This window comes from Vigna unguiculata, chromosome 7 (assembly GCF_004118075.2).
Source record: "Vigna unguiculata cultivar IT97K-499-35 chromosome 7, ASM411807v1, whole genome shotgun sequence".
Taxonomy (NCBI): domain Eukaryota; kingdom Viridiplantae; phylum Streptophyta; class Magnoliopsida; order Fabales; family Fabaceae; genus Vigna; species Vigna unguiculata.
Genome location: NC_040285.1, coordinates 18,578,083 through 18,594,416, shown reverse-complemented (window position 1 = coordinate 18,594,416; position 16,334 = coordinate 18,578,083). Strand labels below are relative to the sequence as shown.

The 16,334-nt window shown below is 35.2% G+C and overlaps 1 protein-coding gene across 1 annotated transcript; it reads right to left on the bottom strand.

Annotated features, from left to right (window-relative positions):
• Nucleotides 1–13,258: 13,258 nt before the first annotated feature.
• On the bottom strand, nt 13,259–15,900 carry LOC114191255. The gene is made up of 9 exons (XM_028080428.1): nt 15,891–15,900; nt 15,582–15,758; nt 15,174–15,397; nt 14,820–14,881; nt 14,510–14,728; nt 14,306–14,432; nt 13,899–14,218; nt 13,645–13,789; nt 13,259–13,498 (listed from the first exon to the last, which is right to left on the bottom strand). The coding sequence occupies exons 1-9, from the start codon at nt 15,898–15,900 to the stop codon at nt 13,259–13,261; spliced, it is 1,524 nt and encodes a 507-aa protein (XP_027936229.1).
• Between the last annotated feature and the right edge of the window lie 434 nt (nt 15,901–16,334).

The window sequence follows — 16,334 nt, the reverse complement described above, 5'->3', positions numbered from 1 at the left end:
CATTGTTGAATAGGTTTTTAGGTCGTGTTGCAAGAAATGTTAATGCCTTTCCAATCAACTATCAAAATTGGAGGAAGATTCCCAATGATTACAAAGAAGATATACTTAAGAAAACCATTCAAGTAATTGACCTATAATTTTTTTTATATGTTTTGATTCTTGTTATATTGCAATAGTTGTTAAACTAGTTCTGTAATAATTTTGAAGGCCAAGTTTCTAGTGGAATCTAATGCTCATGTGACATATATCTTGAAATTACTTAACATAAAATGAATTGAGTATAGACAATAACTATGGCAACAAAGAGATGATGGAACACGTAATAGAGATGAAATCATTACAATGTGTCAAGAAGGAATGAATAGAGACCAATGGGCTTCTTTTGTTGACTACCATTTAAATTCAAGGACAAAGGTAATAACAACTACCTTTTCTATTCTTTACTTATTTTTACTAATTTTCTACATATATGCTTAGGAAATGGCCCAAAAAAATAAGGATAGTAGAAAGAAGCAAACAATTCCTCACACAGGTGGATCGAAGAGCATTGCACGGAAGAAGGATGAGATGGTAACTTTATTCTTCAATCATTTTTGTTATATCATATATGATTCATGATTTTCTTAAGTTTTATAGGAGCAAGAGCTTGGTCGCAAAGTTAGTAGGGGAGAAGTTTAGATAGCAACACATAAACATGCTAATGGGGAATTTGTGAATGATGGAGCAAGAGAGATTGAAGTAAGCATAAGTTTTCTAAAGAAAAATAATGAATCAAATTGAATATTACCTTCATTGATAACATTTTGTATTATTTGTAGGAAAAAATTAAAGCATATGAGACAAATACATCTTCCCTTTCACAAGATATATCAATTGAAGATTCACTAGCTCATGTTTTGGGAAGTAAAGAACATTGTGGTCGTGTCCGAGGAATGGGATTAGTACCTTGCCCTTCTCGTGTGTTTGGATATACTAGGAATTTTCATTTTGGGACATCCTCATCTTGTCCTTCTTATTCGGAATTGCAAAATCAGGTTATTGAACATTCATTTTCATGTGTAGCAATATGATGTTGTTTGCTTTGGATTGTCATGCCAAGGTTGTAAATGTTGTTGTGTTGAATATTATTGGACACTATTAATGTTGTTGTTGTGTTGCTTTGGATGGTTTTCATAAGTAGGAGTAAGAAATGTAGTATAACTTTTGTTAATAGATTGAGTGTTTTATAATGTTTATGTGTTTTTTAGGATTTTAATAATAGATTGTGTTCTAATATAGGTCACTGCATTAAAGCCGCAATTGGATGAACAAAATAAACGAAATGAAGAACGTGACAAAAGACTTGATGCAATCATGAACTTCTTTTCTCAAAATTAGCAAGGTCAATTGCCTCCTGAGTTGACTATGTTCAATCCTGCACCGGTAATGTTTAAGACGCATAACTTCTTTTATTTTTTGGAGTTTACATTTCTAATTATGATTCACATTTATACTGTAGGTTTCTGATCAAGGAAGTGTGCCAACTAATACAACAAGTTCTGGACATGAGGAAAATCATATGCGATAGTTGAAGAATATAATATAATGTAGAAGTTAATTGAATCGTTTTATGTTTTGAGAACCATTGCAATACTTCATGATAGTTTTTGCTGACTAATATTGTACTTGAATTTGAATTTGAATTCGTATATTTGTTATACATTTAGTCATCTATAAATAATTTGTCAATTTGATGAGTTTATATCTATTTATGTATAACTTCATTAAATATAGATTAAAAATATATAATAAATGTAAATAATTGTGATTGAAAAAATATATATGAATACATAAATGATAACTGAGTAAAAAAATAATATTAATAATTTAAAAATCTATGGTACTTTAAGGAGGTTTTGAAACCTATAGTATTTTACGGAGGTTCTGAAGCCCATGGTATTTTATGGGGGTTTTGAAACCCATGGTATTTTATGGGAGTTCTGAAACATTTGGTATTTTATGGAGGTTCTAAAACCCATAGTAATTTACGGAGGTTTCAAAACCCACGATATTTTACGGGGGTTTTAAAATTCAAGGTAATTAATTGGGGTTTTAAACCCACAAAACTTAACTGAGGTTTTAAAACCTCTATTAAATACAAGAGGATAAAAAACCTCCTTTATTGATTGGTGCTTCCCGGGATTCGTAAAATCCCCGATTAATACATTCTCCAGGGATGGTTTAGCGGGGAAAATATAAACCCCGGGTAAAGAACTTAGCAAAGGTTTTAACCCTGGGTAATGTAAAAATAAACCTTCGTTAAAACCATTTTTTCTTTTAGTGGTTATACTAGAATGGAAGCTTTCTTTTTCTGTTAATTGTTGACCCCGGATCATGATAATTCAACATCATTGCTTTAATCAATACAAAGTTTAGGAGTCAAAAACAGAAAGAAATGTGCAGAGAAGAAAAGAAAAAGAAAACAGAGGAAATAAAGCAGTTGATGTGAGATTGAACCAAAACATCATACAAAGGATGAGTTGCAATAATGTTCTTTAGAACTTCTTCATTTTCTTTCCCACCAACAATGTGTTCACTTCCCTCAACAACACCCTTTTCTCGAACGTGTGTAGCTTCCATCTCTGTAGCTAGGTAGGTAGGTTTATTACTATTAATGCTGATATTACTATTTTCTCTTGCACCAATCGAATCAGAAACAAAAAGAAACAAACTAGAGATCTAAATCAGAATTACCTACATCCCTTGGAGTTGTTTCCCATTCATTTGTTGTCTCACATTCTTTTTCGTCGTTGTTGCGAATGCTGAAGCTCATGTGAACTGGATAGTACACCCTTTGTTTCATCAACGAAGGCAGAGTTCACCTTTCCTTTCTCATATTATTCCAAAATTCAAAGAAATTAACAACAACATAAACTAAACCCTAAATTACATAGGTGAGTGATGAGTCATTATTTTCTTCTATTCCATTAGCCTTTGTGCACCCATTAGACAGTTGATTAGTGCTTAATTGTTCATCATTAGAGTGTTTTTCATCTGTTGGGCTTTATTGGGCCACTGTTCCGAATTTGGACTAATTTCACATTATTTGGCCTAATTTTTGTTTTTAATTATTTTTAGGTATTTGGGTGAAGCAATTTTGGAGCTTGGACATTAATATTTAGTTGAAGAGACTTTCCACATCATTGCCACATCATTTCCATGTCATTTCCACGTCAGCAAAGTCAATGGGTCAACATTTGAGGCCCAGAGTGGCATTTTTGTAAATCTGAGTGGTAGAGTGGCAGTTTTGTAAATATGAGTGGCAGGGGTGATATGACCACGAATTAGGTCTGCATGAAAGGAGGCCAGCCGCTCCATCATCTTCAACCTCTCTTCAAAACCTCCATTTTCGTTCTCCAAGCTTCCATGGACGCCCCCCTTGCGGTTTTTTAACGTTTTAGGCTCATTTTTACCGTTTTTATGCATATTTGACAGCACCCATTGAGGGTTTTACGTTTTGAATTCGTTTTCTTGCTTGGGCAGTTCGTTTTGTGAGTTTTATTAACTTGGAACAATACCCATTCATGGGGTTTTCGCATTTATATATGACAATACCGTTTTGCATTCCATTTAAGCTTTGAAATCTCTATTTTTGCTCTTAAATTGCGTTTTTCAGATTTGATAAGTTAGGGTTCTTGGTTCTGTTTTGTTATTGCAGTTTTGAAGTGTTTGATTGTTCATTTTCCATGTCTAGCTAAGTTTTTCGTATTGGTTCCTTGAAGAAACTGATTTGAAACCATGAGGTTGATGTTTTGTAGTGCACTCCAATTCCTAATTTCTCTTTATCCTATTCAATTTCGTAGCTTTGAATGAAATGGAATTTGTGATGCTTAATCGTGGGTTCATATTTTGCACAATTTGAGAATCCTTGTCATGCTTAGTGAGTTCGGGTTTTGGCCACAGTTGCTTAATCTGTGTGTGTGTGTGAAATTGAAAGTAGGATGTGTGCTATGCTTAATGGCATAATGAAGCTGTGTTAATTTTCGCATAGTTGATTAATTCGGATTTAATGAGAGTAAATTGGATAAGAGACTTGATTTAGTAACCTGTGATTGGTGGATTTTTAGTGGAATCAAGGGACCAGTACGTTTTGAATTGTGTGTTTAATTCAGTTTTGGTGTTTTGATTAGAATTTAGCAAACTTGTGTGAATCTGCCAAACCCCCCCCCCCCCCTTGTGTTTTATTGTTGTGTTAATCTGGAAATTTTGCTTTAAATGAAAATATTGGTCGTTGGGAATATTTTTTTAATGATATATATACGAAATTTATACCAATTCTAATTATAACTGGTATAAAAAGTCTTTTTTAATATTGCAAAAATGCCATCACATTAATTTTTATACTGGTTGAAAGTATAATTGGCATAAAACATCTCACATTATTTACAAAATTGTCATCTGCCTTTTGTTTTATACCTGATGGATTTGAACAGGTATAATAATGTAGGTATAAAAAACTTATTTTGCACTAGTGAGTTTCTAATCAGATGGTTTTGCGGGTAATTGGAAGAAAGAGAAGTAGGGGAATAAGATATTGAAGACATAATGGCAAGGACTCAATGTAAATACAATAATGATTGCAAGTTTTAGTGGATGACTAAGAAGAAGCTAGTGAGTTAAACCATTTAAGTGAAGTATTGACTAAGATCAAAATTGTACCATATGAAGCGTTGGATAGTGAGAGAGGCAAAATGAAGTTGTGTGGATACCAAGATTGGGAGTCAGTGATTATTGGACCGAGTTGTTGCAGCAGACGACGAAGAATGTTAGTTTAATCCAAGACTGGATGCATGCACCACACAACAAATAGAAGATGTATGCATGTATGAGGAGAAGGTCGTGGGAGTTTTAGGCTGGAGAGCATGTGATTCTCAAGATTACTCCAACTACCCACAATGAAAGAGCGATCAAAATCAGGAAGCAGACTCAGAAATTCATCGGACCATATCAAATAACACGGAGGGTAGGTCTAGCAGCCTATGAGATTAGCTTACCACCACACTTGGCAAACTTGCATAATGTCTTCCATGTGTCACAATTAAGGAAGTACACTACAAATCCTACGCATGTGTTGGAGGAGGACGACGTTAAGGTGTGTGAGGATCTAATAGTTGGAGCTAGACTAGTGAGAATCTTAGATTGTCAAGTCAAGCAACTTAGAGGAAAGGATATTCGGACTATGAAAGTCCTCTGGGACGAAGTGTAATATCTCGATCAGATATTACTAATTTAAAGAAAAAGAAATCAATATTGAAATTTAAACAACATTTATTATAACATCTTTCCCAAAATCCAAGAAAATTTAAATACATTGATATTATAATAATATTAATAATCATAGATAAACTCCAAGTTTTTACATTTCCAAAATAGATAAATTAAATCTGATTATAACATGAATAAAATCAATGATAAAATAAAATCCCCAAGCAGCCCCGCTCCCACACTATTCCTCACCAACACCACATACAACATCCTCTGCTCCCATGTAACGAATTATACGATCATCGCCAAACATAAGCAGATAGGGTGAGCTAATATATAAATATATATAAAATTAAAATATATAAGTATACACTCATCAAAGGACACTCTATCCTTTGATTTCATACCACATGGCCACCACCATATTATCCATGTTCTACGTCTTTAGATGATGACCTTAAGATATCCTTTGCTGCCACAAGCCATAACTCGTGGTTCCACCATCTATGACTCACTACTCATAGAAACTCGTGCGGGAATAACATGTTATAGACCACACTCCGTAATGGCAGGTGGAGTTCCCAATAAAAACCATAGTTCGTACTCTCGACACAAAATTGACAACATCAATGGCCACAACCTGTGGCTACTCAATTAAGTGGAGACCATTTGCACGAGCCACAACTCGCACACTCACACCGGTACCATTTGCTATTCCGAGCTATAACTTAAGGAAATCACGTGTTTACCCCTATCCTGAGCCACAACTCAAGGGATACCATTCTGAGTCACAACTCAAGGAAACCACGTGTTTCTCTTGTTTTGAGTTACAGGAACCCCAATTTTGATATTATCAGGCTAACTTGTGTCGATCATACCCATGACTTATCACTCACCTTTTCATCTTTCTTGAGTGTGACGTCAATATCGTTCTCCAAAATGAATATCAGAAACGGTCTTGCCTTGGTTTCTCATCAAATGTAATTATATAAAATGTAAATTTGTTGTAATGTTACAAGTTTGATTATCTTTCTTGTTTACTGCATATGGAAGCAATGCTAACTAGTTTATATAATTCTGTTGAGTTGTCAATAAATATGAAAGGGTTAAGTATGTCTTTAGTTTCTAAACTTTGAAGCAAAATTAGAATTCATCCTTGTTTGAAACTTTGATACTTTTTGGTTCCTAAACTTTAAAAATAAATGATTATAATCTTTTTAACCCAAATACGTTGGATTGTTTTACATGTAAAACACGTTTCCAACATATATTGAAGCAAAAATTGTCAAACGGTACAAACAACTGAAATATTAGCATGAAACACATTTAACATGCAAAAAAAAGTTGACATAATTGGGTTAAAAGTACCACATTCATTCATTTTTAAAGTTTGTGAACCAAAATGTATCAATGTTTCAAACAACAACAAATTCTAAATTTGCATAAAAGTTGAAAGACTAAAAACATACTTATTCCGAAATCAAATATAAAGGTTAAAAATTCTATATCATACTCGTCATTTGGTGCATCATAATCATAACTACTAGCAACAAAAGGCCCACCAGAAAGCCCGATCAAAGTTTGTCCCTCCATGGTACTCTTTCGGAAGCAACCTAAACGTTGTGACATAAGCTCATTTCCTAATTATCTAGAATAGCTTAAAGTTAAAAAAAAGCCTTGAACATATTTCGAGTGTTACTTTCAAATGACTCATGATTTATACAAAAAAGGACATTAACCATCTAGTATAACCCTCAGTCCATATTTAGGGTTTTGCCTTAGAATTTGGTTGGAATCGATCACAGTAAAATCCATTGCACGTGTTAATGTGAGAGTAGTTGATATGAGACAATGTGAAATTAATAATGGCTTAGGATAATTTTTCATAGCAACATAGTAAGATTGCTCAATTCAGGAATCAATAAAACAAACAATGGTGCAAAACAACTAAATAACACTAGAAGACAACTAAAACATACTGTTCAACATAATTGTAGATGGCTAAAAGAAGAAAACTGGGTTAATGGGTCGTTGGAAAAAAGTCACCAGATTCAAGAAGGAGAAGGATTCAAAAGGGTTCTCTCAAGTTTAGTGTTGAGAGCCTTCAGGAATTGTTTGAAAATGGGCAAAAGAGAAATGTTTTCTTTTATTGTTGTTGTTTGGTGCCACGCCACGGTTCAATGTCAATTGGGATGACAATGGCTGCCAAAACCACCACACCTTTATGGTGCCAAGTTATTTAACAAAACTGCTGAGTACTCTTTAATTTTACAGATTCCTCAATTTTCACGGGTTTGAGAATCTGTCTTTGTAACTTTCTATAAATATATAAATGTGGGAAGTGAATTATGTGTTCGCGGGTTATAAATACATCAAAAAAGAGTCCAATATGAAGCATAAGAAAATGAAAAGCAGTACAAAAGAAAATGCTAAACTAGAAGAAACTATTGTCTAACTTTCTATTAGAAAATGTGCATGCATACTTGTTAGTATTTTGAGGTTGTGAAGGGGATAGTTGAAGGGATAAAGAAAATGTGTAGATAATAGAGTGTAAAAGTAGTAGTTGGAGAAGTGTATCTTGTAGTTGAGAATAGTTGTATTGGATATTGTGTTATTTTGTTCTTCGTGTTGCAAATGGTAGGATACATGGGGTATTTATAGACCCATTAATTATTCTAGAAACTTCTAGCTAGAACTTGAGCAAATAGTTCTAGATTTTTCTACATAGTAGAATGTTCTTGATTTTTCTTCCTATCCTAAGCTTTTCTCCAATACTCTAGAAGTTGCATTACATTTTAGTAACTCTATCTTAGATTTTTCTAGATTGTTCTAGAATTTACATTATACTTTAATACTCCTCCTTGATGCAAATTCGGTAACTCCAAGCATAGCGCGTAGTAGTTCAAACCTTGGTCTTAGTAAGGCCTTTATGAAAATATCTGCAATTTGATCTTCTGTCGGGCAGTACTCAAGTCGTATCTTTATATTTGTTTCCGCTTCTCTAATGAAGTGGTATTTAATTGCTATATGTTTTGTTCGACTGTGATGCATTGGGTTCTTTGTCATTGCAATAGTTGACTTATTGTCGCAATTAATTGTAGTAGGGCCACTTTGTTTTTCTCCCATATCTTTGAGTATTCTTCGAAGTCATATAGCTTGACTTGTTGCTTCAGCTGCTGCCACATATTCTACTTCGGCGATTGATTGTGCAACTGTGGCTTGCTTCTTTGACTCCCAAGAGAATATTCCCGATCCAAGCGAGAAAGCATAGCCTGAGGTGCTCTTCATGTCATCTATTGATCCTGTGCAATCACTATCGGTGTAGCCAATGATCCTTGAGTTAGTCATGGTTTTGTACCATATTCCAAACTCCTTTGTGCCTTGTAGATATCTTAAAATTCTTTTCCCTACTCCATAATGAATCTGACTTGGCTTTTGCATGAATCTTGATAGAAGACTTGTGGCATACATAATGTCTGGTCTTGTGGTTGTGAGATATAAGAGACTTCCAATCAAACTTCTATAGCATGATGCATCTGTTTCTTGTGCTCCATCATCTTTTTGTAGTTTCTCATTTACCACCAATGGAGTAGCGACAGGTTTATAGTCATACATCTTGAACTTCTTCAATAGGGCTTCAATATATTTCTTTTGTATTTCTTTTGAGAGATAAATATGTCGTCTTCTTGTTGTTTCACCTCTATACCGAGGAAATAGTTCATCAACCCAAGGTCAGTCATCTCAAATGTCTTGATCATGTCTTCTTTAAATTCTTTCATCATCTCCAAATTGTTTCCTGTATAGATAAGATCATCGACATATAAGGAGACAATGAGGTGATACTGACCTTGTGCTTTAATATATAGTGTTGGCTCACTTTTGCTCCTCCTGAATCCTTGATCGATGAAGTATTGATCAATCTTGCTATACCATGCTCGAGGAGCTTGCTTCAAGCCGTATAAGGCTTTTTTTAGTCTTAGTACTTTGCCTTCATTACCTTTATTGATGAAGCCTTGAGGTTGTTCATCATAAATCTCTTCTTCGAGCACTCCATTTAGGAAGGCTGATTTGACATCTAGTTGATAGATGTTCCATCCTTTTTGTGCTGCTAGGGCTATTAGAGCTCTTATTGTATCTAGTCGTGCGACTGGAGCAAATGTCTCATTGTAGTCGATTCCTTGTGCTTTTGTATAGTTCCATCAGGATTGAGCTTTGTTTTATATACCCATTTCACTCCAATGATGTCTTTTCCTTGAGGACAGTTTACGAGCTCCCAAGTGTTATTCTTCTCAATCATTTTAACCTCTTCTTCCATAGCCTTGACCCATACTTCTTGCTTTGATGCTTCCTCATAGCAGTTAGGCTCAATCATGGCCATATTGCAGGTTTCGTATATGTCTACCAAAGATCTTACTCGTCTTGGAGTGGACTCTAGTGAAGAATCTTCTAATGGAGGTGGAGAAGGCGTACCTGAAGCTTCTGCCTCTTCTTGAATTTCTTCTTGATATTGTTCCACTGGGACTAAAGTGCTGCTTTTAACAACTTTTTCTTCTTCCCAATTCCTAGAAGCATTTTCATCAATTTCAACATCTCGACTAATGACGAGCTTTTTTGTTTGTAGGATGTAAACTCGATATTCCTCGTATAGTCTTGTCTTCAAGCTTGTGCCTCCTTTGATCAGGAACATGTATGTAGCAGATAGATCCAAATACTTGTAGGTGTTTGGCTGATGGCTTTCTTCCACTCCAAGCTTCAATAGGAGTCTTGTCTTTGACTGCCTTAGTTGGACATCTGTTTAAAATGTAAACTGCAGTGTAGACTGCTTCAGCCCAAAAAGTGTTAGGCATACCTTTCTCTTTTAGCATTGATCTTGCCATCTCCATGACTGTGCGATTTTTTCTTTCTGATACATCGTTTTGTTGTGGAGTATATGCGACTGTAAGTTGTCTCTCTATGCCTTCATCTTCGCAGAATTTGTCAAACTCGCGAGATGTATACTCCTTTCCACGATCACTTCTAAGTACTTTTATCTGTTTTCCACTTTGCTTATCAACAAGGGCCTTGAATTTCTTGAATATTCCAAAGACTTCTAACTTTGCCTTTAAGAAATAGACCCATGTCATTCTAGAGAAGTCATTAATGAAAAGGATGAAATACCTATTGTTGTGATGTGAAGGCGTCCTCATTGGTCCGCAAACATCAGTATGGATCAACTCTAGTAAGTCTTTTGCTCTCCATGCTTTGTCGATCGAGAATGGTAATTGATGTTGTTTACCAAGGAGACATCCTTCGCATGATTCATTATTCTCCTTTAAGCATGGAAGATCTCTCATCATGTTTTTCTTATATAGAAGCTTTAAGGCATATGTGTTGAAGTGGCCAAATCTCCTATGCCAAAGCCACGAGTCATCAACTTCTGCCTTCATAACAATAAGTTCCAGGTTTGAAGCTTATGGGAAAGCTTCTATTTCTCTTCTCCATTTTTACTTGGCCAATTTCTATCTTTCTACTGTCATAAATTTTGCATGTATCTTTCTCAAAGTGGAGAGAATATCCATTTTCCATCATTTGGCCAATACTTAAAAGATTCTCTTTAAGATTGGGAACCAGTAAAACATCCTTAATGAATTTCGTACCTTTCTTTGTCTCCACCATGACAGTTCCTTTGCCTTGAGACTCCATGGTGGCACCGTTTCCTAGTCAAACTTTGACATTGACAGATTTATCAATGTCTTTGAAGATGCTTTGATCTTTGGCCATGTGATTGCTGCATCCACTATCTAAGTACCAACTTTCTCCTCCGTTAGGAGATTCTTGATTGGCATAAAATAAGCGTTGCTCCTGATTATGTTCTTCAGCAAAGTTTGCTTGATGCTTATTTTTATTACGATAATACTTCTCTACATGGCCAAATTTCTTGCAGTACTGACATTGAGGTTTTCCATGATGCCAACAATCTTTTTCCATGTGACTTGTCTTTTTACATATGCCACATGGGGGATATTTTCCTTGACGAGTCATAGGGAAGCTTCTAGAATTTTCTTTATTTCTAGAAATTTCTCCTCTACTTTTATTTCCTTCATATTCTTTATTCTGAGACCGTAATTTTAGTTTTGATTGAAAGGCATTTTCGATTGAGTCTTCTTCAATGCCTTTTCAATCTTTGTTCATAAGCTTCAAGAGAGCCCATTAGTTGTTACTGACAATGTGGCCAAATCTTTTGTTTGTTCAATCGCGGTTGCGATTGCATCATATTTTTGGGGAATAAAAATTAAATTTTTCTCAACGATTTTTCTGTCAAGAATAGTTTCCCCATAGGCTCTCATCTGACTAACTATTTCCTTTATTCTAGAATAGTAGTCTTTAATGGTCTCAGATTCTTTCATTCTTATTAATTCAAACTCTCGTCTTAGAGAATGAAGTTTAACATTGCGTACCTCATCACTTCCTTGAAACTCTTCTTGTATTGTGTTCCAAGCTTGCTTTGCACTTGTGGCACCTATTATTCTCGGAAATATTGTGTCATCAACTGCTTGTTGAAGAGCAAATAAAGCCCTTGAATCCTTCTGTTTGTTTTCCTTCAACTCCTTCTTCTGAGCTGCAGTAAGAGTGGAAGTGTCTTCTGGAATAGTGAATCCCTCTTCTATAATGTCCCATAAGTCTTGGGAGCGAAAGAATGTCTTCATTTTGACACTCCAAAAATCATAATTTTCTCCTGTGAAAATAGGTACTGGAATTGATGATGTTTGATTGGTAGTGGCCATAGGTTGAGAAAATATCTTGGAAGTAGTATAGAATGGAGTTCTAATTTTTTTGAAGTAGTTGAAAAGTTTATCTACGCCCAGTAGATGACCGAACGTAGCTCTGATACCACTGTTAGTATTTTGAGGTTGTGAAGGGGATAGTTGAAGGGATAAAGAAAATATGTAGATAGTAGAGTGTGAAAGTAGTAGTTGGAGAAGTGTATCTTGTAGTTGAAAATAGTTGTATTGGATGTTGTGTTATTTTGTTCTTCGTGTTGCAAATGGTAGGATACATGGGGTATTTATAGACCCATTGATTATTCTAGAAACTTCTAGCTAGAACTTGAGCAAATAGTTCTAGATTTTTCTACATAGTAGAATGTTCTTGATTTTTCTTCCTATCCTAAGCTTTTCTCCAATACTCTAGAAGTTTCATTACATTTCAATAACTCTATCTTAGATTTTTCTAGATTGTTCTAGAATTTGCATTATACTTTAATAATACTCTTGATACAAGACTGATTGATTTTGTTCAGCAGTTTAGCTAACATTAAGTAACTCCCAATTAATCTAAATCAGGAACATGAGGATTTAACTCAATGTTTTTAATATTGTTGTCATCTGTTCAGTGAGCACAGCAGTTATTATATTATGTCTTCATTTATCTTTCATCTTTCGGAAAGTAGTCAATTTTGATATTGTCTTGTAGTACATTAAAAATACATGGATGTTGATTTTTAAATTTTTTTAATATATTTTAAAACAATAAAATCAGTATCCATCAGTATTTTGAAGCTACATAAGAGAAACAACACATAAAAATCTAAGAGAGAATCTAATTACTTCTAAATCAGTTTGTATGAAAAAACATATTTAAGTTCGCAGTTTAGAAAGAAAAACAATCTGTTTTTTCATAAAATTTGGTAGATGGTAGTCGTTGAATTTGATAACTCGCCTTATCAATTTTGGAACCAAGCAATTGCACCTAATATCTATATTTGGTGGGTGGTAGTCGTTCTATTCGATGAGTGACCTTAAAGAGCTTCTAAAATTTTCAAATTCAAGATTAGACTATTAGCTGTTATTTTTGTACACTTGGTTCATATGTCAGGACAACAAACAAAATTTTCCTCGGTCATAAATTTCAATACACTATGTAAGCTGATTGAGCTTATCTTATGCTTTACTTTGGTAATCTAGATGGTTTCTATGTTATGAACCTTATCATAAAAGGTAAAGGTGGAAAAGTGTCATTAATGCTTCATAAAGATCTACAGTTTTAATCTCTCAATCTTTTCGATTGAATACTTAAGCTCTTTTTGGACGTTCAACCTTGAAGGAGATAGCACAATGTCTTTCCATATGGATCCAGCTTCACAAGCTGGGTTGGGTGGCTTGTAAAGTTCATATATGTTGTTAGCAGATTCGTTCAACGTTGCAACCCTCTTCAAACAATCTATTTCATCTGGATCAACGAGCAATGTCTTGTCTCTATCTTTCCATCCTATCAACTTTACAACATTTATCTCGTCAGTTATTGATTTTTTTGTTGCTGCTGAAGACATAGCAGAGAAACCAACACAGAAAAATCTATGAGAGAATCCAAATTCAAAATTTTATCGCTAGAGCAAGAATAAGAGATTTGAAATATGATTACCTTAGGTGGAGCTTCCAAAGAATTTGTACTGTATAGCCTAGCATTGTCAACTAGCTGACAATAAGTCAGAAATGCATCGGCAAATCTCTTGTGCGATGTCAGCTGTGACTTCACTCTTACTGCTCTTCTACACATGATAGCTCTCCTGGATGGCATTCAAATTTCTTCAGAGTTAGCGGAATACATTTTCAGCAGGAGAATTATGCGTAATAAAACTGTGACGTTAATACAAAGATTAGTGATGATGAATCTACCTTATGCCTCTAATGACAGCAAGGTAAGCATCACACACTACTCCAACAAGCTCTATTCTGTATGGTTTTCTCCTTTTTCCTTCAACTCGGTCTTGCTCTTCCTCATTTCGCTGCCAATAGTTTTCAGTGACAGTTCCATCGTCATTTAGCTTGTAGCCAGGTCCCATGCGGTAGCGGCGACGGTGGACATTTCTAGCCATCGTTATTGTTTGCACAACAAATGGTAGCCAGGAGAGTGTACCGTCCATTATTACATCACGCCCCTCATTTAGTGCTGTGACCAGGAGGGATGAGGCTGCGTCGGTTGATGATTGGTGCACCTGCTTGCAAAACTGATAGTTATATATATATATATAGAAAGAAGAGAATAGAGGGAAATAAGCAGAGAAGAGTGTGAATGATGTTACCAGTTCAGCTGTTCTAATCATGTCCTGATGGCCTCTTGCACTAAGGGCCTTATAGATGACATCTGATTCTTTGAAGGCATCTGCCTCAATGATCACAGCATTGCCTGCTGCTCCTGCCCAGAAAGGTCTGTTTAAATTTAATAAAAACAGAATTAGGTTAGTTATTCGGTTTTTTGCCGAGAATGAGAATATGACTTCTCTTACTCTTTAAGAATGTCTTTAAGTACAGTGCTTTTGCCAGCTCCCATGCCACCACCCATGAAAAGAAGCACTGGGCTCCTATCACTGTGAGCCACTGGAGCCATCACCTCTGTGCATTGCGAGTCATCATTTGTCAGTCCCATTGCTTTCATTTCTTCCACTAATGTGTTGAAGACTCTAGCCACCTTCAGATTCTTCGTCACTCTGTCGATCCTTTGTTCCCTGTGCACACCAACACAATACATCATCCTCACATCGATTTCAAACATGCTTCAGTAAGTATATATTCTCATAGAATAATCGTAACACCCACCTAGTTGCCGCCATAACTATGTGTCTGAGCTTTGCTCTTGGTTCAATTTCAGAGCTAAACACCTGCAATTCCAGACAACAAAGAAAACAGTTTTTCACCTATGTGTAACTATGCTTTTGGATCCTCATTTTCTTTTTTATTGGAGTTAGTTTTGTTGCCGCGTTTTAGAAACAATGATTTTACACCAATTGCCACATTACACTGCCTGACACATGTGGGTTGGGGTGAAGGATTCATTCCACCGATTTTCACAACCTAAACATTAAATCGTGAGCTTTATAAAGTGTAGGAACAAGACAAAATATTGAGAATGATTTTGACGCTTGTTTATACATTCACATCAAATGTAGATACCTGACTTATCAAAATATCACCATGTCTCCAATGGAATGCAAAATAACTGAGAATGCATCTCTCAAACTCTTCCACGAGCTTCACAAAAAGCGAATCCGCATCTGGTTCATTCTCAAAGAAGGCATACAGATCATTTTCACATCCCTCGGATTTCCTTATGTATTCAGAAGCCAATTTACAAAGATGAGGACAACATCTCCTATCTTTGAACCCCATTAGCCTAGCTGCACCAATTCAATAGGAAAATCTCACGCACAAATATGTTCCATGAAACGGACACAGACACAAGATACAGTTAACATGGACACGAGATACTGTTAAACTTGATATATATATATCAGTGTTTACGGATTCATAATTTTCTCTGTATGTTTTACTGAGAATATATTGGACATACATTATTATTACCTACGTAATGAGGAAACTTTTCAAGCTTTGGGGTATGGTTTGCCTTTGATATTCTCAGACGTGGAATGACCTTTCCATCTCTCATTTTCTTAAGTCGATAATGCATTGCTGCAGCAAATATCAACCCAATGGAGGAAGCCACCACGATCTGTGTGAAGGTTGGTTTTCCATTATACTCTGAATCAACAAGATTGAGGAATACTTTAATTTACTTTGCATCTTTGTCAATATCAACAAAAGAACCAAATACGATAATCTCATTCATCCGTGCATGACAGTGGAATTGTCTGGTGGCAGTTTTTTACGTACCTTTGTGCATGTCGGTGAGAAGTGCAAAACATAGACCATACATGCACCACCGTAGCTGTAAGAGATTGTGAATTGCTTTGTCAGGATCGATGCTGTTTTGATTTCCGAAGAATTTGATTTTGTTGTTATTGCGTTGAAGGAGTTCTTGTCTTCACACGTGGTTATTGCAATTATTTTTTGCTAATATTTCTACAACTAAAAAGATAGGAGGAGAAAAACACAAACATAAGTTATGTAACGGGGGAGATGAATTTGAGTCTTCTAAATTAAGAAATGATAAGTAATTTAGTTGTATAGGTGTGAGGAAATTAATATTCAAGTCTTTAGAACGAGCAGCTCAATTGCAGGAATAGTACAGTAAATAATTTCTCAGCTTAGGAAAAAAAATCAACAACCAACACTACACGTATGTGTATAATTTATAAAATGATTAGAATAATAATT

Bases quoted from the DNA above. Each gene is read 5' to 3' on its own strand.
- LOC114191255 (XM_028080428.1), bottom strand. The intron at 14,729-14,819 runs GTGGGTGTTACG...TGGTGTGCACAG, and splicing joins ATAGTTATGGCGGCAACTAG to GGAACAAAGGATCGACAGAG. The intron at 14,219-14,305 runs GTAACATCATTC...TTTTGCAAGCAG, and splicing joins TGATTAGAACAGCTGAACTG to GTGCACCAATCATCAACCGA.